Source organism: Notechis scutatus, chromosome 1 (assembly GCF_049901735.1).
Source record: "Notechis scutatus isolate UNSWTSFEM ecotype Mainland chromosome 1, rNotScu1.2, whole genome shotgun sequence".
NCBI lineage: Eukaryota > Metazoa > Chordata > Lepidosauria > Squamata > Elapidae > Notechis > Notechis scutatus.
This window is the reverse complement of record NC_142009.1, coordinates 167,812,143-167,839,406: the sequence shown is the minus strand read 5'-3', so window position 1 is coordinate 167,839,406 and position 27,264 is coordinate 167,812,143. Positions and strand designations below refer to the sequence as shown.

The following is a 27,264-nucleotide window of genomic DNA, read 5'->3' as shown; positions in this document are numbered from 1 at the left end:
AGGGACATGCATGCATGGGGGACGCGGTGCATGTGTTGCACGTGCATGTGTGGGGGCGTGTGCACATACACAAGGTGGGGTACAGGGGCAGGGCACACACGTTGCATTTTGGGGATGCATGCACGCATGCGCTTTGGGCATTTGGTGCCAAAATGGTTAGCCATCACTGGTCTATCGCTTCAAAAGTTCCTCCTCCTATATATCTCCAAGGAAGTATATAAATATAAATATCTAACCATTTATGTAATTATGTTCCTTACTGTAATATACCTGTTTGAATCCAGATGATAGAGACAAAATGTACTCCATCAATAGTTTTTTTTATGGAATAAAGAACCATTTGTTTGATTAATAAAGATAATATTAGATGGTAAAAGTTAGCTGAAATTCCACCTCTTACCACTATTTATTTATCTCCTTTTAGTAAGAGGAATCAAAATATTTTAGGTCTCATATAAATGAGCAAGAGAACATGAAATCTATATATATAAAAGCGAAATACCACTCACGCATCATCACAAAATCTCCAGAACCGTAAAGCCTACAAAATTAAAATTTGGCACGTATATTCCTCTTGGCTTCTAGGTGCTCACTAAGAAAGGATTTTTCAAAATAACCATCAGAGCATTAGTATTTTGTATATTATTATCAACACGCTCTGATGCTAAGGAGTTCTACTCCCGCTCCCCACCTGAAAAGAAATATGTTCCAAATGCAAAACACAAGCAGAGGAGAGAAGTTTCTGTTTTAGTTTCACAACACCAGACAGCTTTAGTACAGAACAGCTGAGCTAAGCCATGCCCAGGCTCCTTGTTGTCTCCTTCTTGCTCACACAGCAAATACTGTTTCACTTTCCAAACAGCCCTCAACTCTCATACAACTGACAGAATACTAGCCAGAGGAATACCGATGGACGCTGGTAGGCAGAGGCAGAATCCCCCCCTTATTTTCCTTCCCAAACACTAAGCTTGACCACATAGTTTTGTAGCAAAGCATGGGTATTGAGCTAGTAAAAAAAATAAAATTATCAGCTTACCAAATAATCTAGAAAAATGATCTGCCTCTTTCCTTGTGGATCAAATTCATTTTCCCATAATCCAATGCCAACGTAATCTCCCCTGAAAAAAATTATACCCACATAATACAGCTGTTAAATGTGGATACACTAAAGTAAAGGTGATAGATGACATGTTATACTTACAATTTCTTTCTTCAAGTGTTTTCTTTCCATTAATTTTCTCTAGTGAAACAATTTGTAGTGAAAAACAAATTCAAAGACCCAGCTACATTAAAAGTAAAATATCAAAGTAAACTTTATTTACAAGAATAAAAAACATACAAATTTAAAAATACAAAAACAATAATATGTAAATAACACATTTCTCTTTGCATTTGATAAGTCCTAATAGTCAGTACTAACTAATACTTATCGCATTTTCATTTACTATCACATCTTAATCACTAAATAACTCACAATACTCTACTAATCTTCTCATTGGTTTATAACTATTATTTAATTAATAATACATTCATATTATTTAAATAATGAATAAAAAGATATAGTAAATATATAATGATAATGTAAGAGAAAAGAGGATTTAAAAACTTTGTTATTCTTTGTTATTCTTATACATTACTTTAAAAAAAAGTTTCGATGGACTTCTGGTTGAAAGAAAAATAATAATAAAATAAAATAAAAATAAAATAAAATATCAAACAAAATATGATAAATCAGTAAGGGAATGAGACCATTTTAATCCATTTTAAGAGTATTTTTAGAACAGAAACTCCCTTAAGTGCATGGGTGGATGACCTTTGCCAAGTAAAGAGTGGGGAAGTTCAGTTGCTGATTGTCTTTATGCTCTTAGCAGCTTTTGTAATCATATTATGGTGGTTTGCTTCTGGCAGTTAATATATTACTCTGCCATGCTCCCCTTTCCTAGCAATATGGTTGATAAATTCATTACTCTGCAAAATATGTGTATTGCTTTGTTTCTAACAAAACATACTGTAATGATAACACTACCAATCTTTTTTCAGGAGACATGCAACTATTCAGTAGTACAAAATGGAGACTTAGTACGGACTATTCATTATACATATTGTCTGATTGTATTTTATTATCCAATCAACCTGCTTCATTCATAATTTTCATTCCATTGGCCCTAATTCATCAGCTGAAGAGTTTGTAATGGGTCCCAAAAAACTGGGAGTAAAGAAAGAGAAGGACTATATAAAGCATACAATTTTATACAGAAGTAAAACTCAGATTTGATGGAATGAAAGTTCTGTGTCTTTAACTTTACATAAATTAATTTACATGAGGTATACTTAAACCTAAAGTGGGGTGGGGGTTAAATGTTTTTAGGATCAAGCCTCAGATAACACATCTAGAATGCTGCCTCTATGACGTCAGACAACCAAGATTATCAATTATATAACACAGAAAAAGAGTATGCAACCAAATGCAATGAGGCAATTAATCATAGCAGGGGTGTCAAACTCATGGCCTACAGGCTCGATACATCACGTGCTAGTCGGGGGGGGGGAGTTGTGATAGGTCACATGACGTGACACTGTGAGTTTGACATCCCTGTCCTAGTGGGTTATATTTGCCTTATTAAAAATCAGGTCTACATTTATGTGTTCCTTGATTATATGCTCTTTAGAACAGCCTCTCTTCCAGATTTCAACGATGAAATTCTCCCATTAGCATCTTTACCACATGAGGACCCAGGCACATGCAATTAAATATAAAGGGAGAAAAACACAGAAAAGTAATTTCCCCCATTCAACCTGTTAACACATATTTTTAAATATTTCATCTTAAATTTCATCTTAAAAATATTTTTAAAAAGAACAAAAACAACTTTAAAAAATAATGGATTGAAACTGACTTTTTTGTTCTTAAAACAGAAAGGTAGTAAATCTGCAACACAATTCTCTCACATTAAATTGCATTTCCACTCAGAAACTACATTTAGGATTTCAAGACACCTGCTTGATTAAGAAAGCACAAAAAGAAAATTAAGCAATTACAAACATATTGTTTAGAAAGTAAAATGGGGGGTTGAACTTCCCCGAAGACGGACTGCTGACTGCAATCGTCCATGGCTTTGGTCCATGCTTCTTTGTCGGAGACCCTCGATCGTTAAAATTTGGGGCAGAAGCCACCTCGTAGGGGTGGCGGAGGAAGGGGAGACCGCCAGCCGAGTAGAGGGAGCTGCATATTCCCTTCCTGGCTTGGCAAACACTCCCCCGAAGACATCTGAAGTGGTGGTCTAAAATGGCCACTCTGAAGGGGAAGAGTCAGCTGGAATAAGATTGTGCAGGAGAGAGAAAGAAGCGGACAGCATGAGAAACGGGATGATTAGATGCTACAATTAAAGGAAAGGTATCCCAGGATTAATCTTTAAGAAATTTTAAGAAGGAATTAAAGCGGTGAAGATAAAGGGGGGGGAAAGGTGAAAATTGTTTTTGAAAGCTGTGGGGCTTTGAATAGAGAAAGGTAGAAGCTGGAAGAAGCCATTTAACTAATTTGGATAAATATACTTTGACACTATATAGGCACTAATAAGGCTGGACTTGAGAGTGTCAAAGGGAAAATTTAAATACTAATTGGAGATTTGATTTTTTTTCTTGGAAGATTGTGGTTTGAAAAGCCCTGAATAGATGAACAATTTAAAAAAAGGGTGAAGATTTGCTATAACAAAGAGTGCCATCTAGTGGTTAAATTCAACTTGTTCTTTTTTTAAAAAAAGATACTGTTTCTTAAAAACTTTAAGGAATATTGATACAATAAAAAAAGTTTTCGACCTGGTCTGGCATTTCTCACTCATACTGGCCCCATCTTTTTAGGCCCATCTGCCCTATGCCACAATCATAAGCATCTATACCTAACAGTCCCTAACCCCTGTTAGGAATCAGGCCAAAACTGGAGGCAAGTGGCAGGTGATCAAGCAAAACTAGAACCATCCCCCACCCCCATTTGTGGAAAAATTGTCTTTCTCAAAACCAGTTCCTGATGGCAAAAAGATTAGAGGCTGCTGCTATAGAAGGTACTAACATAGAATATGGCCTCCCCTCAATGGTCACATTCTTCATTATTCAGGGAGCAAACCTGAATATTTCTTTTTGAAAGTCTTGCCTGTTCTCAAGATAAAATGTATAAGAAAGGAAAGGTCTTGAAGATGTTCATCAGCAACTGGCATTTGGTCAGGTAGATTCCTCATGTGTTCAATCTTTGCTATATGTAAGTATTCTATTTCTAATGTTTATTTTTAGATGTAAAGTTATATATGTTTGCATGCCCAGATAAATAGGCATTATTTGGTTAATCTGATCCTTTTCTAGCAATGTATTCCACAACCAGCCTTTTTCTTTCCATATTATGTGCTCATTACAATACCTTGTCAAAAGGTTGCAAAAGGTGATCACATGACCGTGGGACACAGCAACGTTCATAAGTAGGAACCAGTTGCCAAGCACCTGCATTTTGATCACATGATCAAGGACTGCTACAAAGGTTGTGTGAAAAAGTCATGTCACTTTTCAGTGCCATTATAACTTTGAACGTCACTAAATGACGTTGAGAATTACCTGTATTTCAAATTGTGAAAACAGAATAGTTCTCTTGGATTATGTTAATCATCTAGTCTAGCTTTCTGCTTAAGTGACCAATTGGAAGCACTGAAGACCCTTGTAAACTTGGACAGGCATTTTTCTTCCAGTTATTCAAGGCAGTAAACACATGAACACTACTGTAATACCCTGATGGATCATTAATTTAATCTAGTCCCTTTTAAAATCACGTATCTAAATTTGTGGCAATGAATTCCAGTTTTCACTTGGAAGAGATTCTTAGTACCGAATCCTGTGTATAGCTTTAATACATAACTGCAATTCATATGGAGTTAAGAACTTCTATTTTCCTACAGTGCACATATATATTTTATGTCTTCTATCTGCATTTTTAAACTCCCATTACCCTGCCTCCTTTTCCTCTGTTTTTCCAAAGGAAAGCTTTTTTCCCCTCAGGACCCTTCCCAATTAAAAATTATGGGTGTCTCCTCTATTTTGCTACTAGTTTTTTGTGCATTATATTACCAATATTGACTATTAAATTTTAAAATGGATAATTTGCTGCCGTTATTTTTCATAATTTTTATTGGGATTTTAACACTATTGTTTTTTAACATAGGCTGGCAAATAAAATTGATTTCGCGGGCGTCCAAAATTCGCACTTTTAGAAACACTGGCCTAACGAAACTATCGCTGCGCGCGTCTTGTTGCATAGGTTATATAATGCTGCGGCGGTTGCATCTGATCTATACTGGAGGATCTCAGATCGTTTACCAGAAAATCTAAAAAAAATAATGGGATCAGGTCTGCAACCTAACTATGGCAGTCTTCCAATCCTTCTGCTCCGAATACAGGGAGAAGCGCTGCAAATGTCCGCTTATTCCATTTACGACCCGCCTTTTGCATAAGGAGCTCCGAGTGGGGGACGCCCACTTTTTGCAACTGCTGTACTCCCGAGGTTTGCGGGTTGATGACGGCTGTCACCCGCAGCCTCCCATGCCACAGAGGGAGGGGAGGGCTGGCTCCTTGCGTTGACTCCAGGAACGAACCCGTCACTGCGCTTATTTCCTCCTCCCGAGATAGGACCGTTGCTGAGGGCGGCAGGGGAGGAGTCACGTGACAGATTTCAAATCAACAAACGGCAAAAACCGGGAGCCTCAGAGTAGAGAGGTGGCTTTTTGCGCCTGGAGGGCAGCCTGTAACCGGAGGGGAGCCGACAGGCGAGTAACCGGCGACTTCTTCCAACATTTCCAGTGGGGTTGATTCCGTTTCAAGATGCCGAAGGGAGAAAAGGAACTGGGGTAGACCCGAAAGGTTTTTTTTTTGTTTTTTTAATGAACGCCGGTAAGGGTAGTCGTCTCTTCCTCAGATGGCGTGGGAGAAAATGGCGACCCTCTTTCCCCAGCCGTCTGCACAAACGAGGTTTTTTGACCATTTTAAGATGCCGCGGGGCGCTCGATTGGGAACGGTGGACCTGATATGCCTGTTGGGGCAACTGTTGCTGCCGTGGCCTCGATCGATCGCGTATATTTATCTCAACTTCTTTATACTTTTTTATACTTCTGTGTCTGCTGCTGAGAAGGCAAAGTATTTCGTTTAACTTTATCTAAGCCAGCGTTTCTTAACTTCAGTAGAATAATTCTAACTATGTGGACTAGCTCCCAGAATTCCTCAGTCTGGGTTGCAATGTCAACTCCCCATTGATTTATGTTACAAAGCTCTAAGCTAGGGAGTTCTCAGATGATAGCAGGAAGCTTTCTTTTCTACCATCTAATGGTCATCTGTAAATTTGCAACCATACGCTGTAGCCATGCATCTGAACATCATACCTGTAACATTTTATTTATTTATTTATTTGATTTGATTTGCCAATTGTTTACAAGATAATAAGTATAAGTGTATACATAGTTGTGAATACATGAAATGGGTACATATAAGAAAAATAAAAGAAGAATAAGAGAAACAAAAGGACAGGGACGGTAGGCACGTTGGTGCGCTTATGCACGCCCCCTACAGACCTCTTAGGAAAGGGGTGAGGTCAATATGGTAGGTTGGGTTATGATTGATCCATATTAGGTTGAAAATCTGTTCAGCCTACGTTTTGGAAGGCTTTTCAACTATATTACTAACTTTCCTGCAGACTTTTTATGTGAGAGTGTTATGGGGTTATATTACCTATCACCAGATCAAGGACTTGGGGCAGTGTGCAGGATCTGTGGGTGATGCACATGCATTCATTTAGGGAGGTCTTTACCATATAAGGTGGAACTACTTGGATCAGGGTCCCTACTCGCTTAAAGCTTGTATGTCTTTCTGTAAGGCCAACTATGAAGTGGAAAAGAATTATATAGCTTGTGGCTTGACAGAATCTGAGTTCAAATGAGATCCTTACCAATCTGGTGCATTCCTTATTATTAAGGTATTTACACTTCTCAGAAAAGCCAGATAGGAGCTTTGGGGCAGTGCTTATTAGCAGGTCTTTGGTTGAATAAAGCGGAAGAACTTTACTCTTGTGTGTGAATATATCTGTAGTATGATTGGAGATATAGATTTCAAGACCAAAGGAATGCTCTCTGATGTGTAATATTCCCTCTAAAATCAATACACGGGAATTTAACTTCACAAACAATTTTCTCTCCTTTTTGTGAACACGATCTTAGGTAGTCACATGTGCTCACACATATATTCAACTAGCAGCATGCTAAGAACTATGAGAAGCTATTAAATCAGGTGTCTGAGTATATTTTATGAATTAGAGTGGGATATCTTGGTGTATAACTCTACTTTGACCAACTTTCTGGATTTAACTTACTTTGAATACATCGTGATACTTTTCTTCTCAAACTTTTTATTATGGCTACGGAATGACCTGGATGTGAAATAAATAATCACCATAATTTATTAAATGTGTTTGGCACCTGATTCCCAACAACTCTGGGTAGCTCATAACAATCAAACATAGAAAGTACAATAAAATCAGTAAAAAAAATAAAGGTAAAAATTGCAAGTGAAAGGTCTAACTCTGAGTGGATATGTATGACTCACTTGTTCTTGCTTTAGAGTTACACCTAAACTCTAAAGAAACAAAATAAAAAGATCAAAAAGAAATAATGATTGTAGCAGTGGTGGGATTCAAATATTGTTGCCACCGGTTCAGTGGGCGTGGCTTGGTGGGCGCAATTTGCATGCATGCACACTGCATGCACGTGCATGCCAAACGCACACTTTGCATAGGTGCGGAGGCATTGTTACTCGCCTCCTGCAAGCCTGCGCTCTCCCAGTCGCTTCATCAGCTGCTGCGTGACACTCTTCTGTGCCGCGCAAAGCAGCTGCACTTCAAATTCAGCAGATAAAAGTGAGTATGGGAGCCCGGGCAAGTGGGTGGGCCCAACAGCAGAGCGGTGGAGAGAACCGGTTAGGTCTCCACTGCTCATCACTCCTACCGGCTTGCCAGAACCGGGCCAAACCGGTCGAATACCACCACTGGATTGTAGACTAGAAAAAGAAGATGCTGTCTGATATTTCTGTTTCTCTATATGCTTGGCAGGACTGTTGGAAAAAATGTTCCAGGAGTGCACAGAAACATCCTCCATGTTCTTTAAAAATGGAGTCAGGGAACGGATGAAAGAAAAGAAAAATGGAGTATTAAAAACAGCAAAGATGAATGCTTCCCTTGCATCAAAGATTAGAACAAGAACAATTAGTAAGTAGCGTTAATGAAGAGTTGTGAATGCTGCAAGTCATGATAGGAGAAAAATGACAGTTCTTGCCATTTTCAAGTGAAAGTGAATTAAATAATCCATTAGAGACATGGTATTTTGCTTCTTGGGTTCTTCACCTTCTCATTTTGAGTGTTGAGGCGTGAAACGGATTTGGTTGCTTAATCTTGAACAGCACCCTCTGCAAGAGAAACGCTGCAGAAGCAAGTATGTCTAGGAATATTGGGGAAGGACAATGGTGCACAGGCTACCCCACATAGGTTTAAATATTCTATTTTGGTTCTTAGTATAAACTGAATCTTTATGTATGACTATATGTGACTGACTTGACACATGCTCAAAGAGACTAAAATGCATGTCTGGGATATCAAATATTACTTCCACCTAAGTCATGCTTATCACAAATTCTGTTCAACAGCTATAACTGATCAAGGTCCTGTAAGAGTTTTGTAGAGTGAATACCTTTTGGGAACATGGCTTGAAAGAATACTAGAGAGTATTTAATTATATCTGAAGCAACCACAAAGTGAACAAAAGGAAAACTCACTCACTGATAGGAAAAGCTGGCAACCCAAAGTTTATTTTATTTTATTGTCATTGCACCTCGTACAACGAAATCAAACACCATCTTCAGTGCACATCATGACCATGACCATGAAAATAAACACAAACACACATCCTTCACCCTTCATACATTGAACTGGAAACCCCTGACACCACAACAACACTGCACTATACAGCAGAATTCAAAAGAGCTACTGCCCTGGGATAGAAGCTGTTTTTCAGTCTATTTGTCCTTGTTTTTATTATTCTGTACCGTCTGCCAGATGGTAATAGTTCAAAAAAAGGGTTCCCAGGATGAGATGGATCTTTGAGAATGTTTTGAACTTTCTTAAGGCAGCGGGAGCTATAAAGCTCTTCCAAAGAGGGGAGAGGGCAACCAATGATCTTCTGGGCAATGACGTTAACCCTCTGGAGTGCTTTCCTATCTGCCACTGTGCAATTGGCAAACCATACAGAGGTGCAGTATGTTAAAATGCTCTCTATGGTGCAGCGGTAGAAGGTCACCAGCAGTTTCTTATTCAAAGCATTTACTACTTAAGATGAGGAAAGTTGTTGGGGAACTTCTCCCAAAGAAACAATTTCAGAGCTGCCTAACTTAAAATTGGGGATCAAATGTGGCAAAGATAAAAAATCCCCTAATTTTTGTTTTCCCCTTTTTTTCTGTATAGATAATTCCTCTATAATTAAGGTCTCCCTGAAACAGAACAACAAAGCATTGGCTCTGGCCCTCAATGCTGCCAAGATAACTGCTCAGAAACTTACTGATGAAAAGATGTGGCTGCAGAAAGAAGTAGAGTTGGGTCACTTTGAAAATGCTTGCTTGCGCCAAAAGCTCTCCTCTGTGGTAGGATATTAGCAAAATTCTGTGCTTCTGGAGGAACTGGAATCCTTTTTTGTGTAAAATTTGCACAATTTAGAAGGGGATTTTGAAATTCTAAATCTAGTCTAGATTATTTGCATTCTCACATCCCCACTGAGTAAAAAACTAGAGAAAATATTAAGATAATGTATTTTTCGGGTAAATGCACTATTAAAAATATTGTTGTTACCACAGAATGGTGTAGATCAGTGTTCCCCAACCTTTCTGGCTTGGCAAGGGGCGGGGAAAGGGAATGGTTCTATGCGAATGGCAGGCATGTGTGCTTGCATACACAGCTCCATTTGCAAGCTCTATTTACAAGTGGAGCTACACATATGATGCAAGTGCTCACACAAGAACCCACTGCTCCCTCACAAGAACTGCGTGTTCCCTCACCTGCTGCTTGCATGGTCTGGTAGTGGACTGTAGCCCAGGGTTAGTGACCCCTGATGTAGATTGCTAAAATCTAGGTTAAAAAAAAACCTTGGTAATTTAATTCCGAACTTATTTTTTTTACAATCACGATCTTTGTTATGTCAAATTACAGTACAAATTCAGAAATACCTTTTCTAACTGTTGCATGAAATCCAGTTGCTGCAACTACAGCAAATTGGGAATATACAGAGGTAGTCCTCGACATACAATTATAATGGAGACTGCTCATTATGGCTGTAAAACTGTTTTATGATTTTTTCCCAAAAGGATTTAATGACCTTTTTTGTAGCAGTTATTAAGTGATCTCTGCGGTCCTAAAATGAATCTGTAGTTTCTATGGGCGCAGTTTTGCTGTAAATGCAGCGATGTTGCCAAGCACCCAAAGTTTGGTCACATGACTGCTAAGGGGACCCAATCAGAACCTCAATTTAAGGTTCTGATGACCCAATCATCAGAACCTTAAATCCAGGTCATAAATCCCCTTGTTTGGGTCATCATAAATTCAAAAAGCCACTAAGCGATCGATTATAAGTTGAGGACTATCCATGTACAATACTCCATTATTAAGGCATATAACTGTTGGTGGCGAGTTAATTTTACAGAAACTGATGAGACTCCCAAATTTTGTCTGATAGATCAGATTAATTCTCCCTCGAGCCGCTCGGAGCATCCAGAGACTGGGATGTGCTTCTGAGTCCTCTTCTTGCAGGCTGAGCTTTAGATGAGGAAACGCTCCGCCCCCTCACGTGGTATCGCGCAGCGTCTCCCCAGTCTTTTGCTCAGCCTCGAAGAGTCAGGCTGTGTTTCAGAGAGCTCCTTGGCTGATCGCACATTTCTTTATTATTACAACCCTCTCGTCTTGATAAGGTTTGCTTTTCCTTCCTCCTCCTGCGCAAAGGGTCTGGACTTAAGGGAAAATTTTTCCCCGTCCTTGGGGCAAGGCTGCGGGCTCGCAGCGCGATAGCGCGACCCCCCACCCTTATCTGATCGCTCGCTGCCTCCGCGTTGCCTCGTGGCACGCGCTTTTCTTTACTGCTGGATTCCCCCCACCTTAAACACCGATCGGGAGGGTCATCGCCCCTAGGGCCCTAGGCGCTGTGCTGACCAGCGAAGCCCTCCCTTCCGTCCCGAAGGCGTCCCGACGGTTCAGCTTGCGGCCGCCATTTTGGCTCCGCATCGTGGTCGGGCGCCATTTTGAATTTCTTTAGCTGCGGCGAATTGGAGCCCCAGGCCTTGGGTCAAAGCTTAGCTGCCCATTTCTTCCACCTGGCTGGCCCTTGTATTACTTGTTGGCCTCCCGCAGCCCGTTTTTCGGGGCGAAGTTGCAGCCCCCCCCCTCCGGTTTTATTTTTCTTGTCTGGAGGCCTGCTGCCAGAGGCTCTTCTTCTACCATAGGCCTCAGGTGTTTATTTGACTAATTGGCCTGTACTGAGATATACGAAGTTCTCACTGTTACGGTTACTGTTTAAAAAAAAAAAAAAAAAAAAAAAAAATCTATCTATATATATATATACTTAATACATATACAAAAGGAATATATTAAAAAAAAAAAAAAAAAAAAAATAAAATAAATATAATTATAATAATAATAACTTTTGTCTTGTACAATAATATTTTTTCGTACATATATAAATATATACGGATAACCTGTATATACTTTTGGTACAAAAGCATAATAAAGATAAAAATCAATCAAAAGGATAAGGAAGAATTATAATTAGAGTATCTATTTTTCTGTACATACTATATTTCTTAGATACCTTACTGTTATCTCTGTACACAACAAATTCCAAAAGGGGGAGAGGGCCAGCTTCACCTTCACCCGGCCTCATCCAGGCCTGATCTGGGCGAGCCAACCGCCTTTGCTAGTAATTGTATCTAACATGGCAGACGACAATCCCTCTAAACGTCCTTCTTTGAAGGCTAAGGCAAAGTCCCACTACTTGCGCAGGCAGGACAAGGAACCTAAGGGCTCTAGACAGGACAAGGAACCTTCCAAGGCCGCCCAACGTGACGCCTTAAGGCGCCACAAAGCGTTGGAAAAAGAGTTTGACCGGCGTTCAAGGGAGTCCCGCTCGGAGCCGTCAATACCTCCTCCTCCAAACCCTTCTACCTCTGCTCAATCTCTCCCCTCAGACCCCTCTTCCCTACCTAGGCGCAGTTCGCTTCAGGGTCTTCCGACCCCCGGACCTCCGACCAGACGGACCCCCGAAGCCACCTTTACACCCACAGCCGCTGGTCTGCGCCACGATGAACCCTCTACCTCCGAGGTTCCACCTCACATCAGGGCTTGGATGGAATCAGCCATCCGCCAGGGCATAGCAGAGGGACTACAACACATGACAAGATCAGGCTTCTCTCCGCGAGCCTCCGAGCACGACTCGATATCTATCAGATCCCTTCCACAACCGGTCCCCCCAGTTGATCAGGTACTCTCTCAGAGGGACAGCCCTCCTCCGATTGGGGCCCAGGTGGAGGAGGAAGGGGACTTTGGGGATTTCAGGGAAGAGGAAGAGGATTCCCGGATGGGATCCTCCCGCTACAGTGAACCCCTCTTAGAGGCTGACATCATGGAAGGGGAGATGTCGGAGGACGAGGACCCTTCTCCCGACCAACCCTCCTTTGGGGGGCTGTTTAAACCGCATATGTTCAAGTCCCTCCTCCTTAAGGCCAAGAATGTCTCTGGCCTTCTTTCCCAGCCCGCTGCAGAAACCCCCTGTCCCAGAGGGCCCGGAAGACTCCATTTTCACCCAACCAGTGGTGGAAGCTGAGGTCATCCCTTCCCCTCCCATCTTCGTTGATCTGGTAGCGAAGCAACTTACCTCCTCAGGGACCCCTCCCACTCCCTCTAGCCAAGACAAGAGATTCTTTAATCTCGATTCGGCTCTGTCTAACCTCCTGAATATCCCGGAGGTCGATGACCCCATTGTGGGTCTAGCCTCCTCCTCTACCCCTAGTGAGGCCCTAGAGGCCTTGAAACCTGAGGACAGGCGGGCGGAGCAGGCGCTACGCAGGGCTCACCTATCTGACGCCTGGGCCATTAAGTCAGCTACGGCCGCCTCATTTTTCACGAGGTCCTCTATCCGCTGGCTACGTCAGCTCAAGGACCACATCCCTGCTTCCAATCTCAGAGCTCACCAGGATATAGCGAAGTTAGTGGCTGCAGCCGAGTTCTCGGCTGACGCCACTTACCAGTCGGTAAAATTTTCTTCCAGGGCCATCACGTCGCATGTCACAGCTAGACGCATGCTATGGCTCAAACACTGGCAGGCGGACGTAAAGAATAAGGTCAAGCTGGCCACTGCCCCCATTACGGGAGATAAACTGTTTGGCCCAGCTTTGGAACCACTGCTGGTCGAGGGCCGCAGTAAGAGAAAGTATTTGCCCTCCCTTTTTCGAAGGTCGGAGGCCAGGGGCTCTCAGCCCTTTCGGAGGAGCTTTCCACGCCCCTTCTACCAACCCCCTTCCCGCCCAGATATCCTAGACCCCCTTCCTTCCGATCCCAGGACCGCACGGACCGGGCGACAGATCCAGACGCGGTGGCGGCTACAAGAGACCCTTTGGGATCGGGAGGAAGGCCCTACCGCAGAAGGTAGAGCCTCTTCCTCCCCCGTTGGCGGCCGCCTCAGCCACTTCGCCGCCCAATGGGACATATCCACTTCCGATGCATGGGTTAGGGACACAATCAGGTTTGGCCTCGCCCTGGAGTTCAGGTCCGCTCCCCTGATTGTTTCTTCCCCTCCCCTCCTCAAGGGATCCCTCCAACGTGCACTAATGGATGCAGCCATCCATCATCTTCTTGACATCCAGGCCATTCAACCTGTCCCTCCGGATCAGAGAGGAAAGGGGTTTTACTCCCATCTCTTTGTGGTGCCCAAACACTCTGGGGGTTGGAGAGCCATCCTGGACTTGAAACGGCTCAACCGTCACCTTATCCAGCGTAGATTCAAAATGCACACTTTGCAATCAATTCTTTTAGGCACCAGGCGGGGAGACTGGTTATCCTCCATAGATCTTTCGGAGGCATACCTCCATATTCCAATCAGGCCTTCCCATTTCAAATTCCTCAGGTTCTGTCACAATAGCCTTCATTATCAATACGTGGCCCTTCCTTTGGACTGGCCTCGGCCCCCGGACCTTCACCAAGGTCCTGGCGGCTCTGGCGGCTCATCTCAGGAGCGTTCCTGTCCGCCTCCACTGCTACTTGGACGATATCCTTATTCTATCCCCGTCCAAGTCCCAGGCAGTCAGGGATACCAGGGTCACTCTCTCCACCTTACAGGCACACGGGTTCCTAGTCAATTGGCAAAAGAGCCAACTTACCCCTTCCACCCGAATCAACCACTTGGGCGCCATAATTGATTCGGTTTCTCAAAGAGTTTTCCTCTCCCAGGAGAGGTTCCTTAGCATTCAGGCCCTGGTCAAACAGATCAGGCGTTCAAGGAGGGTGGCCTTACTGGACCTCTCTAAATTGTTGGGCAAAATGGTGTCATGCATCTCTATTATTCCCTGGGCCCGTCTACACAGCAGATCCCTCCAGTGGTTCCTGCTCCCATTCCAACGATCCGGAAGAAGCAACTCGAAGGCCAGAGTCAGGGTCCCTCCAAGGGTCCTCACGTCTCTTCTATGGTGGACCAATCCCGCCATCAACAGAGGCCATCTCTTCGCGGAACCTCAACGACTCACCGTCACTACGGACGCAAGCCTGTCCGGTTGGGGCGCTCATCTCGACTCGCTCTCGGCTCAGGGCAGATGGTCGCCGTCCGAGCAAAGGTGCAGCATCAATTGGCTAGAGCTTCACGCTGTCCATCTGGCCCTGCGCAGTTTTCCTCAGATCCGCAAACATCACGTCCTCGTTCTCACGGACAACGTCACGGCCAAGGCCCATATCAACAGGCAAGGCGGCACCCAGTCCATCCAGCTAATGAGGGAAGCCGAGCGCCTTTGCCGCTGGGCAGAATCCAACCTCCTATCACTAAAGGCCGAACACATCTCCGGAGTAGACAATACTCAGGCGGACTGGCTGAGCAGGGCCACGGTGGACCAGGCAGAATGGCGTCTCCATCCATCCCTGTTCGAGGAAGCGTCCAGAATATTCGGCCTTCCGGTGGTGGATCTCTTCGCCTCCCCGTCCAACACTCAGCTTCCACGGTTCTTCTCCCGGTATCCATCTCACCGGTCGGAGAATCACAATGCTCTGCGCTGCCCATGGCCCCCAGGGCTACTATATGCCTTCCCTCCGCTCCCGTTAGTTCCCAGAGTAATACAGAAACTTCTTCAGGAGAGGGCAGACCTTCTCCTGGTGGCTCCCTATTGGCCCAGGCGACCGTGGTTTGCGGATCTCCGCAATTTATCGGTAGCGCCCCCATGGAGGATCCCCCCGGACAGGGTCTCCCTCTCTCAGGGGCCCCTTCTGCATCCGGAGCCTCAATGGCTCCAGTTAGCCGTCTGGAGGTTGAGCGGATCCGTCTGACTAGTGAGAATCTCTCGAGTCAAGTCATCGACACTATTTTGGCCGCCAGGCGACCTTCCACTACACGAATTTACGATGCCACTTGGAAGGGGTTCTGCAAGTGGTGTAGCGGGTCTCAGATTGATCCCCTCTCTCCCTCAGTGGCTCAGATCCTAGATTTTCTTCAGGAAGGCCTCCGTAAAGGGCTCGCACCTAACACCCTGAGACGACAAGTTTCTGCCCTCTCAACCGTGGTCTCCTGTGATAACTACGGTTCCCTTTCTCATCACCCCCGAATTAGATCTTTCCTTAGGGGCGCCACCAACCTGTGCCCTCCCACTGTTCACAGGTTCCCCACATGGGACCTCAACAAGGTCCTCGTTTCTCTCACACGCCCCCGTTCGAACCCTTGAGAGACTCATCCCTTCAGTTTCTCACCTTTAAGGTAGTTTTTCTAGTAGCTATTACTTCTGCTCGTCGAGTTTCGGAAATAGCAGCTTTGTCAGTTAGGAGCGATCTATGTGTATTCCACGCTGATCGGGTGGTCCTTCGTCCTGACCCCACATTCCTACCCAAAGTTAACTCTCCCTTCCATAGGTCACAGGAACTGGTTCTACCAAATTTTTGCCCTAGGCCCTCCAGGGGCAGGGAGGTCCTCTGGCACACCCTAGATGTTAGAAGGGCCTTGCGTATATATATTAAGCGCACTCAACCCATGCGAAGGTCGGAATCCCTCTTCCTATCCTTTCAACCCAGGTCACTGGGGCTTAAGGTTTCTCCTTCCACCATCAGTCGCTGGATCAGGGCTACTATTGCGAGGTGCTACCTTTCCCATTCTCTGCCCGCTCCGGGTGGAATAACCGCCCATTCCACCAGAAGTGCAGCCACCTCGGCGGCCTGGGCCACGCAAGCCCCCATCGCTGACATTTGTCGGGCAGCCACCTGGGCCTCTCCGTCCCCGTTTATCAGACATTATAAAATAGATACGTACGCCTCAGCGGAGGCCTCTTTTGGCCGACGGGTCTTACAGAGGGTCATCAGTGATCCGGAGGGGCCTTCGGGCCAGACGGAGTCCCACCCGTAGGACAGCCCAGCTTTGGTATGTCCCAGTCTCTGGATGCTCCGAGCGGCTCGAGGGAGAATGGGCGTTGGTTCTTACCTGATACGCCCCTTCTCGGCGAGCCGCGAGGAGCATCCAGCCCCACCCTAATTTCTCCGTCTGGTGGGGAATCTTGCTTCAGCCAAGGAGCCAATAGTAGATTAGATAGAATTAATAACCTCTCTTCTCGTTATCGCAAAAAACTGGGGAGACGCTGCGCGATACCACGTGAGGGGGCGGAGCGTTTCCTCATCTAAAGCTCAGCCTGCAAGAAGAGGACTCAGAAGCACATCCCAGTCTCTGGATGCTCCTCGCGGCTCGCCGAGAAGGGGCGTATCAGGTAAGAACCAACGCCCAATCTCAGTTACAGATCTCTTAGATTATACAATTTACAAATTATGTTCAACCATATCTGGAGAACAAGTTAAAATCATTGCCATTCAAATAATCTTGTTAGACATATAAGCTCAAAAAGGTACAGCTTTATGCGGCTGGCAAACTGAAATGGGTGTACCTTTATAAACACATCTTTCAAATTTAAAAATACCTAAATACAAAATGTTCAGTTACCTCTTGAGGTATTTACTTGAGTGTGATTTGAACATTTAGGTAGAAAGATTAAATATGGAGGGTTTAACCAAGTTTATGAATGTCCTTGTATTTATGATGCTCCTCAGATTGAGGACATGTAACGTACTGCATGTTACTGAATGCCAGCTGTACTATATAGCAAAGTGAGAGATCAATATCTACAGCATATTGAATGAATGATTCATTAGGATCTATACATTAGAATAAATGTAAATGTAGTCAGAACCCAAATATTAATAAGTCTTTATTTGAATAAAACAATATGAGAACTGCATATATGGATTGGCTTGGAAAAAGCTATTGGGATAATAAATACGTAATGCATTTTCTTCTAGTTTTGCCTTTCACATTAGCTTATTGTGTTTTGATATGGCCTCGTGACTAAGTACATTATTGTTCATATTCATATGATTTCTCCAGATTTCTAATGAAATTTGTGTCATTATAAAAATTATAAAACAATCTATTTGAGAGGTAATGGGTTCTTTTTAATAACTGCAATATTTTGAAAGGATATAATGAATAACATTATTTTAACTGCTGAACTGGTGGACACTGAATTGATCCAACAGCCCAAAATTTTATTCTGAGTATTATTACAATAAATTAAAACTAAAAAGGTCTAAAAAGATTTGTTTGTCGTGTGCAGAAAAAATATATTGATGAACTGCAGCTCTTTATGAACAGTGGCTTTCAAACTGCAATCAAGCTGACCAGATTTTCTGAGGTGAACAAACAGACAATATTTTCAGAATACATTTCTTTGGTTTGTAAACATCATTTAATCTGATTATATGCCAATAAGTCAGTGTTAATTCTTTAGCAGCCACATAGACAGGATGATTTCTTCCTAGACTGACCATTCAGGTCTCCCAGTAGTGTAACTATTGTTGCTGTAATCAAGTCCTTCCACCTTGTTACTGGACTTTGTCCTTTCTTTCCATCTTTTCCAAATTTAAAGATTTATTTATTTAGAAAGATTTCCCAAGATCTTTGCACAATTTGTCCAAAATATGGTAATTTGAGCTTGCTCATTTGTGTCTCATGTGAGAACTCTGGATTGGTTTACTAACTAAAGTGTTCTCAAGATCCAGAGTTTGGTCTTCTTCAGCACCAAAGTTGAAGAACATCAATACTCCTTTTCTCTTGATTCTTCAAAATCCAAGTTTCACGAAAACTGTTGCCTGAATGATTTTAATGAAATAACTTTTCCAAGACTTTCATTGGATTGGCTGAAATGGATAAGTCCTTCTGCTTCATTTCTGCTTCCTAGGCCATTCAGTCCAACTATATTTTCCTCATTATTTCCAGTTTGGGCATTCCACTCTCTAACCACAAACAGAACGTCCTGTCTACATGTTCTCTTGCTTTCAGATTAAACTTGACCATAAAACTTGTCAATTTTTTTTTTTTTATTAGTGGTTGATAATTATAATAATAAAGGATTGTCTGTGAAGTCCAATTCATATTATTCAATCATTAATTACATTGTACCTACATACTGTCCTTCCAGTATCCTTCCTGACCATGAGAGCAATGCTGTTCCTTCTTTGTTTTTCATTATCTGAGTAGTAAACAGATTCGAATCCATTTCAATTTGCTGATGCCCAAGGGGTTGATTTCTTTAATCTTTCATTGTGTTGATTTTTTTTAAGGTCATGCATCTTACATTCAATGTTCCCACTGTAATTCTGTCTTTGTAGCCTCAGACTATCTTTTCTTTCATGGCAATATCAGCAATCAGATGTCCTATAAGCTTTAATCAATTCATAAATACAGGTAGTCGTCAACTTACAATAACAGTTCATTTAGTGACTGTTCAAAGTTACAACAGCATTGGAAAATGTGACTTATGACTATTTTGCACATTTACATCCATTGTAGGATTCCATGGTCATGTCATCAAATACAGATGCTCATTTATGATGGTTGCAGTGTCCCGAGTCATATGATTACGTTTTTTGTGACCTTCTAACAAGCAAAGTCAATGGGGAAGTCAGATTCACTTAACAGCCGTGTTGCTAACTTAACTAACTTAAAGTGGTATATAAGTCTAAGTGCTATTGCTATCTATCACTTTATCTTATCTATTTGCTGGTCAAATACAGGAGTCATTTACCATTGCCTTCTATTGAGTATGGAATTATTCCTTTCCCGTAGTCACAAAAACAATCATCCATCTCCCAGATCTTTCTACACTGTTGCTGCCATATGGGTATCTACTTGCTTTAGGTGGGCAGCTGGAATGATCTTCATATCTTGGATGACATTATTTAAATTAGATATTGTTGTAATATACTACTGGCATTCCTGCTCATCCTTCCCAAGAACATCTCCCTGCCGCAATGAGGCAGCAATAGGGTTCTATGAACATTTAAGCATCATTCTAAAATATACAGATTCATACTTAATATTATGCCAGGATTTGAAAAAGCTACAGTAATTCAATTTACACATAATAGTCATCTGTAGTGGGTAAGTTTATATATGTTGTGCTTAACAAAGCATGGTAGAACTTAGCAATATATATGAACAAGGCTAAACTCTCACATTTGTTGCACAAAATTTAAGAGTTAAATCTTACATGGTCTTTTCTCCCATATAGAACGATTCCTATTCTTCATTGCTGGATGAAAGAGGGCACAATGATACTCATGGTATTTCTCGCAGTCAGGAAGATAGCAACTGTCCTAGGTATGCACAAAAGCAAGTTGTATTGTCTTTATTGAAAAGAAAGATAAGTATATCATATTCATGGGATGTTAAATAGTTGATGATCTTTCTTTCTAAAATAAAGTATCATTGTCATTAGCATTATTTAACAAATATAACATTAACCTAATTTTGTCATACTTTTTTGTTTTAACTTTCCAGAGTGGCATCAAAATTTATGAGAATTCCACTGTCTCATGTGGATGATGATGGAAATGGCAGAAAGAAATCCACCAGTCTCGAGAAATTCCCTTTAGATCCATTGGAATCTGCTTTTGGTGAGACTTGGAGAAGTATGCCTTTCCATGAGGTAAAGAAGTCATTCTCTTCTTTCACTGATAAATTATTGGCAAACTGTGTAAATAGTGATCCAGGATTACATGGAATGGATGACTCTACTTCGGCATTGAATTCAAGCACAATTTTTGGAGGTATGTTCTGGAACAATTTTATCTTGTACTATACCATAGATAACTTTTTATGATTCAAGTGAATATTGAATTGTGAAATTATGTTCTGAGCGGCACTGTTATATTAGCTTATTTGTTCTTTGGGATTTATTTCTATGTAATTACATATTCTCTATTTATATAGAACTAAGTCCCAAACTGCATGTTCTGCTAATGTCCTGAAGTTAGATTGTAGCTGATGCGTACCTCTTCCTTCTTTCTACAAATGTGTTGTATTCATTATTATCTATACCTTGCTCTTTAAAATGGAATTTAGAAGCATTGTTTAGCTTCAGTTAAATCTAATATACCAGCATACTGATAGTCCTCAACTTATGACTATAATTAGGACTGGAGCTCCCATTGCTAAGCAGTTTTGATTAAGTCAGTTGCACCTGATTTTGCAATCTTATTTGTCGCAATTGACAGTGAATCACCATGGTTGATAGGTGAATCATGGGGTTGCTAAGCAAATATAGCTCCCCACCTTGACTTTGCTTGTTGAAAACTACCTGGAAAGGTCACAATTGGCAATTATGTGATTCTGAGATTCAGCAACCATCATAAATACATGCCAGTTGCCAAGCATCCAAATTTTGATAATGTGATGCAGGGATACTATGATGGTTGTAAATCCAAGGACTGATCATAAATCATTTCTTTTTTAGTGCTATTGCAGCTTCCGATGGTTTTAAGCTAAGGACTATCTATAGTAAGTTACTCCATAATCTCCAGAGCAAAGGACTGGGAAGTCAATTTATTAGTAGTATCTGGCTGATATCTGCTGGAAAAATGAGTAAAGTAAAATGATTTTTATTAGATAGAAAGATTTCTTTTTGTATTTTTACCTCATTTAAGTTTTTTGAATGGCTTATTTTGGAGTGTGAAGAATTTTTTTGCCTAATAAATATAGTTATCATTTTAGACAACCTTTGGAATGTGCCACAGAATTCCAGGAGCTGCTCACTTTCTATCCTGGATAAGAATTATCCTGTCCCTCAATGTAAGGATACTGCACGATCATACAGTGATAGTATATTGAGTGAACATGTGACTAAGAGAAAAAAACGTAAAACAGGCTTTCCTGCTACATTTGGAAACAACCTAGAGGCAGAAGTCTCAGACATTGACAAGCTGCAGGGGACGAAGGAAACCGAGTATCTTATTAAAGAGAATCTTAAAATCAGTCAAGTTGGCGAACTTATTACATCGAGTACCAAAAGTGAAAGCTGTATAGAGATCAAAGCAAAGGAAACAAAAACTCTAGAAGAAGATAATGCTGAAACAAAGAACACAACTTTTTCTACCAGTCAATCAAAATTAAGCTTGAATAATGGTAATAATGGAAGACTGGATATTAATGTTGCAGTGTCAAAAACCAGTGAACTGGACAGTAGTAAGATAAAACTTCCTAAGTCTGCCTGTCATGTGGAAAATTTAGATCAGGATAGGAAGGAGAAATGTAGTTCCCAGCACTTTGGCCAAACAGCACGAAACAGAAGAACCTTTGTGGTGGAGCCAAATTGTATAAATAATTGCACAACACAAGAAATTGAAAAGGGAATATTCTCGGAAAAAATGAACAATTTGGAAAATCAATCCAAAAGTCCAGAGTCTAGATCATTAACCAATGAAATTCAACAAAATGAGAAAAATTGTAGTTTTAGTATAAAATGCCCTAATAAGACAAAAAATTATAGAAAAACCATTGTGCTACATCCAGGGCCTTCCAATGATAGGAACGATAGTGCTTCTTTTCAACATAGTAAAGAAAAGACAGGCTTGGAAAACTTAGATAGTTTAAGAAGACGATTCCAAAGACCAGAGTCTAATTCATTAAACATTGTGAATACAGAACATTCCTTTGATTTCCAGAAACAAGCTCCTAGTCAAGAAGCAATTTCAGACCTAAATGTAAAGCGTAAATCAAAGAAGAAGGTGTATGAAAATAATGGATCCCATAGATTAAGTGAGATGGAAGAACAGAGTTTAGATAATATAGATTCGGACCTTCCACAATCAGAAATTAAAAAGAAAAAACATAGAGATAAAATAATGAATTTTGATAGGGATATCATACAGAGAAAACATTCCAGTGCCAATGCAGATGTGCTTGATTTGAAAGAAAAACCTCAAAAAGTCAGTAAAAAAAAGAGAAGTAAATCAAAATGTACACCATTTGTATTTTCAATTTCTTTGGATGATGAAGATAACTTTTTTGAAGGAAGTAAAGTAGTCAAAAAGAACTGTGAAACCTCAACCACCCTAAACAGTTGCCCTTTAACTAAAACAAGTAGCCATTCAGAGAAGACAGACTGGACTGCCAACAGCAATGAGGCTGGCTTAAAGAAAAAAATGACAACGTTTAGCAAGAAAATATGCGTTGTAAATGATTTGGGCAACAAAGGTATTGATTCTGAGCCATTCCTTCAAGATCCAGAGGAATATGAAATCACTCAAACCACTCGGACAAAATGGAGTTTTCTCCAAGTTCCAGACTGCAGCACTTTGCAAAAGCCTATTGTGGATACCAAGACCTTGCCTTTAAATTCTGATTCTTCTTCAGTTGGCCTTTCTAAAATCTCTAGCTATGTTGAAGTCCAGAAAAGCCCAGAAATAGATTGCGCTTTGTCAATAACCTCAACTGTCTTCGAGAAAAATATTAAGCAACTTGAAACTTCTGGAAAAGAAGAGAAGCAGCCCATACAAGCCATTCCAGAAACAAGTTCAGAAAATGCAGCCCTACAACAAAATGGTGAGTATTAGAAGGTTGGAGTCAAATGAAATTGATGGTTTATAGTGAGCCCCAAGGAGTTCCACCTGGTTTTGCCTTTGGCTTTCTTTTTGTGTAATCAAATATGAGTCTAGTCTAGTGCTTTCATTTCTGATGACCCTAATCTCCTGCAATTTAGATCAAGATTTTTTCACTTATTGTGATTTAGAGTGCTTCTCTAATTGTCCCCCATTGAATGAAAGAATATCCTGGAAAGTAAGAAATTTGTAATACAACAGATGCTTGCCTCTATTCACTCAAATTGTTTCAACATAAACGGTGGATAAACCTAATTTTGATTTCTTTACCATGAATGGAGAGTGTTGGGATTCCAGCAAAAAAACAACAACACTTAAAAGCTTTTACTATAAGAATAGCAGAACAAACTAACACGAATTGTATAAATTAATTAATCTTTAAGATAAACATGGTCTTTATTCCTACATTTATCTTTTACTTTACAAACTATAAGACACAGTGACTTAAGAATTGTCACCTTAATTCTTACTTTGTTTCTTAATTTAACTTTGTTTCTTTTTATCAGATTGTCATTAAAATATTTCTAAAATAACATTACTGGCAGTTAAAGGCTGTCCACATAGGAACTTTCTACCATGACTAAAAAATCTGAGCAGGTTAACTCAGGTTTCACACAGTTGGCCCTGTAGGAATTGGTTACTGTAAATCTGCTTGAGAGGAGTGTTGGCTAGAAAGGAACATACCTGAACAGTATCATAAATAAGAAAATCAGGTTCATATTAATTTAAAGTTAATGTTAAACTACAAAGTATATTTAACTTGCGGAAGAGAAAGTTGAGAGGGCCTGATATCTGTCTTTAGATATTCACATTGTAGGTTTGGACTAATTTTCACTTCCTCCAAACAGTAAAGAGTTGAACTAATGGGATGAAAGTTCTAATCTGTAGATGCAGATTAGAGATTAGGAATAAGGTATTCCTTGATTTACACCATAGTGACCATTCAAAGTTTCAATGGCATTGAAAAAAGTGACCAACTGGTCCTTGCACTTGTAACCAATGCAGCATCCTAATAAATAAACATGATTAAAATTTGGATGCTTGACAACCAGCATGTATTTGCAACAGTTGTAGTGTTCTGAGGTCATGTAATCACCATTTGCAATGTTTCTAGCTGGCTTCCAGCAAGCAGTCAGTGGGGGGAATCAGACTTGCTTAATGACCACGATTCATTTAACAACTGCAGTGATTTAGTTAGCATCAGTGGCATAGGAGATCACAAACTGGGCATTACTTATTTAACAACAAAAATTTTGGTCTTAATTGTAGGTATAAGCTGAGAATTACATATAACTTCTTACAATATGAGCTGTCAGTCAGTAGAATAGGTTATCAACATGAGATGGCTTCTTCCCTTCTGAGGTGGTTTTCAAAAAGAAGCTGGATAAACATTTTGCAAGGATGGTGTAGTGAATCCTGCAGGGGGTTAGACTTGATGGCTTCTTAAGTAATTTTTTACTCTAGGACCGTAGCACGCAGAGCCATTTGTGCAGGCCCGCGAGCCCCAGCCAAACTTACCTGCACTGCGCATGCGTGTGCCTTCCAGCTGATTTTCTGCCTGTTTGAGGCAGTTTTCGTTCTCCTGGAGGCTCAAGAAAAGCCTCTGCAGCCTCAGAAGGCCAAAAAACAGGCCTTCGGAAATACCAGTTTTCAGCCTCCCAAGGCTCCAGAGGCTTCCGTCAAGCCTCTGGGAGGACAAAAATGGCCTCCCCCGGGCTCCAGAGGCCCCCCCAGAGGCTGAAAATGGGCACTTCCGGTATTTCCGGAAGGCCTGTTTTTCGGCCTCCCGAGGCTGCAGAGGCTTCCCTCGAGCCTCCAGGAGGCCGAAAATGGGCCGAAAATCAGCTGGAAGGCGCGCGCGTTTACAGTGCAGGTAAGGGGGTGTTGCATGTGCATGCTCAGGAGGGGCACATTGCATTGTGGATGCCAGCATGCACACGCTTTCGGCATACCATAACAAAAAGGTTCACCATCACTGCTCTAGCACTTCTGTTCATCTCCTTGGAAAGAGGTAAAGGATAGCAACTAGTAATACCTTATTGGTAACTAATAACTCAAACCTACTGAAAGCTGTTTGAAAGACCATGGCTATAGAATATTGTATAATCTTAGATACATATACTCAGAAATTATTGGGACTTACTCTCAATTAACAGGCATAGAGCTGTAGTATAGTTAAAAATGAAAAAAAAATCTTTTACTTAATTGTAATCTACCACTGTTTAGTAATTGAATTCACCTGGAAGTATTGATGTATCATAAGCATTTTACCTTATTCTGTTCACAGGGAACAAAGTACTGAAAGATATGACCAATTCCATTCCTCTTGAAACTTCTCCAATATATCCAAGCCGACGAAGAAAAAGGGATGTTTCCTATGCAGAGCCTAGCCTGAATAGGTTAGTTTTGCATTTTGTTTCACATAATTTTTTTAGTTGGAATATACAAATTGGGTGCTATTTTCTGGATATGAAGTCAGTATAGTATTTATAACAAATTATGTTTCTTTCCTGCAGAAAACTGAGGCGTGGTGATCCCTTTACAATGACTGACTTCCTCAGTTCCCCCATCTACAAAACAAAAAAAAACTTGACCAAAGGAACTAAAATGTCCAGGAAAACCAAGAACATTAAAAAAGGAAATTCATCTTAGATTTGGTGATTAGTCTTTAGACAAAGAGTAACACAATTGTTTCCTAAGTATGGCTTTTTTAATTCACCTAGTTTTAGTTATTTCATTTTAAAAATAAAATTCTTTTCTATAAATATGTTTCTCAAACTAGGTCTGTTGAATTACATCAGATTTATTCTATTTCAAGATGAAAACTAAAATCGCCTTGCATGTCTTTTATATTATCATTATTATTTACTGCAATAGAAGTGTGCCTTTAAAGCTTTATACAACAGCAGAGGAATAGAGTAATCCAAGTACTGTAAAGGAAAAAGACAGTCAAGATTCATTTTGGTTGGAAAGCAGATTTCATGTAATCACAACTTATTTTCATGAAAAAATACATTATGGAGAAGAGCTATTTTTGTGTGTGACAGATTAATATATTCAGAGATTTTGGAATAATGTTTCAGTAATTGGTATAAAATTGTTTACTTCTTCAGTCGATAGAATTGTAAATGATATTTTTAATATCCAAATTAATCATCTTCATTTTCAAAGAAAGGATACTATAGTTTAGCTTCCACTGTATTTTAAAACCTTGAATGTATTAAGACAGCTTTATTTATTTTTTGAAGTAAGTCATCATTTTTTAACAGAAAATAGTAACAGAATTTTCCCAGTGGGGGATGCTAAAATACATCCATCTCAAATCTAGATCTATTTATTCAGAATTTGTTGTGGGGGCAGGTAAACACAATTTTTCAAGATGTTAAAAATACCATATTTTTTGGACTATAAGACACTTCAAAGTATAAGATGCACCTAGCTTTTGGGGAGGAAAACTATATGCCTCTGCCTCCCAGCAATTTGCCTCCTTGCAGCAAACAGCCTGGTCAGCTTCAGCACAGCCTGATTAGCACAAGCAGGTGATTGTTGAATTGGCCTCCCGATGATCAGCTGTTTACAGGCTGTAGGTATCGGCAATTGCCACCTCCATGTGCCCCATTTTCGGCCTCCACTGGTCCCAATTTTGGCCTGTTCCAGGCAGCAGGGATTATTCCAATGTATTACTTTCAATTTCCTAATTTTTTTTTTAATGAAATGGGCATCTGGTGTGTAGCAAAGTATTTCAGTAACACTGTTCCCTCTTCCACCCCGCAATCATTTAACGTACTATTCTTTGAAAATAGTTCCAAGGAATTAAAAATAGAATAGTTCATTTTGGATACTTGTATGCAAACGTTTTATATAATTTACCTAATCCTTTTCTATTTCTGATGTGGCATGTACAACATTATGATAAATTTTCTGGATAAAATGGAGCAAATCCAATGTGTTGCCCGTATACGATTTCTATCTAATCTTAAAAAATTAGATAA

General features: G+C 40.9%; 1 protein-coding gene across 1 annotated transcript; it reads left to right on the top strand.

Moving 5' to 3' along the window:
• The first annotated feature begins 7,915 nt into the window (after positions 1 to 7,915).
• LOC113415672 (uncharacterized) lies at positions 7,916 to 26,037 on the top strand. Its single transcript, XM_026673179.2, has 8 exons — positions 7,916 to 8,284; positions 9,533 to 9,708; positions 17,950 to 18,027; positions 19,906 to 19,994; positions 20,175 to 20,443; positions 21,387 to 23,216; positions 25,560 to 25,671; positions 25,789 to 26,037. The coding sequence occupies exons 1-8, from the start codon at positions 8,143 to 8,145 to the stop codon at positions 25,922 to 25,924; spliced, it is 2,832 nt and encodes a 943-aa protein (XP_026528964.2). The 5' UTR covers positions 7,916 to 8,142; the 3' UTR covers positions 25,925 to 26,037.
• The last annotated feature ends 1,227 nt before the right edge of the window (positions 26,038 to 27,264 follow it).

Bases quoted from the DNA above. Each gene is read 5' to 3' on its own strand.
- LOC113415672 (XM_026673179.2), top strand. From the start codon at position 8,143: ATGTTCCAGGAGTGCACAGAAACATCCTCCATGTTCTTTAAAAATGGA. The intron at 20,444-21,386 runs GTATGTTCTGGA...TTATCATTTTAG, and splicing joins TTCAAGCACAATTTTTGGAG to ACAACCTTTGGAATGTGCCA. The intron at 23,217-25,559 runs GTGAGTATTAGA...TTCTGTTCACAG, and splicing joins TGCAGCCCTACAACAAAATG to GGAACAAAGTACTGAAAGAT.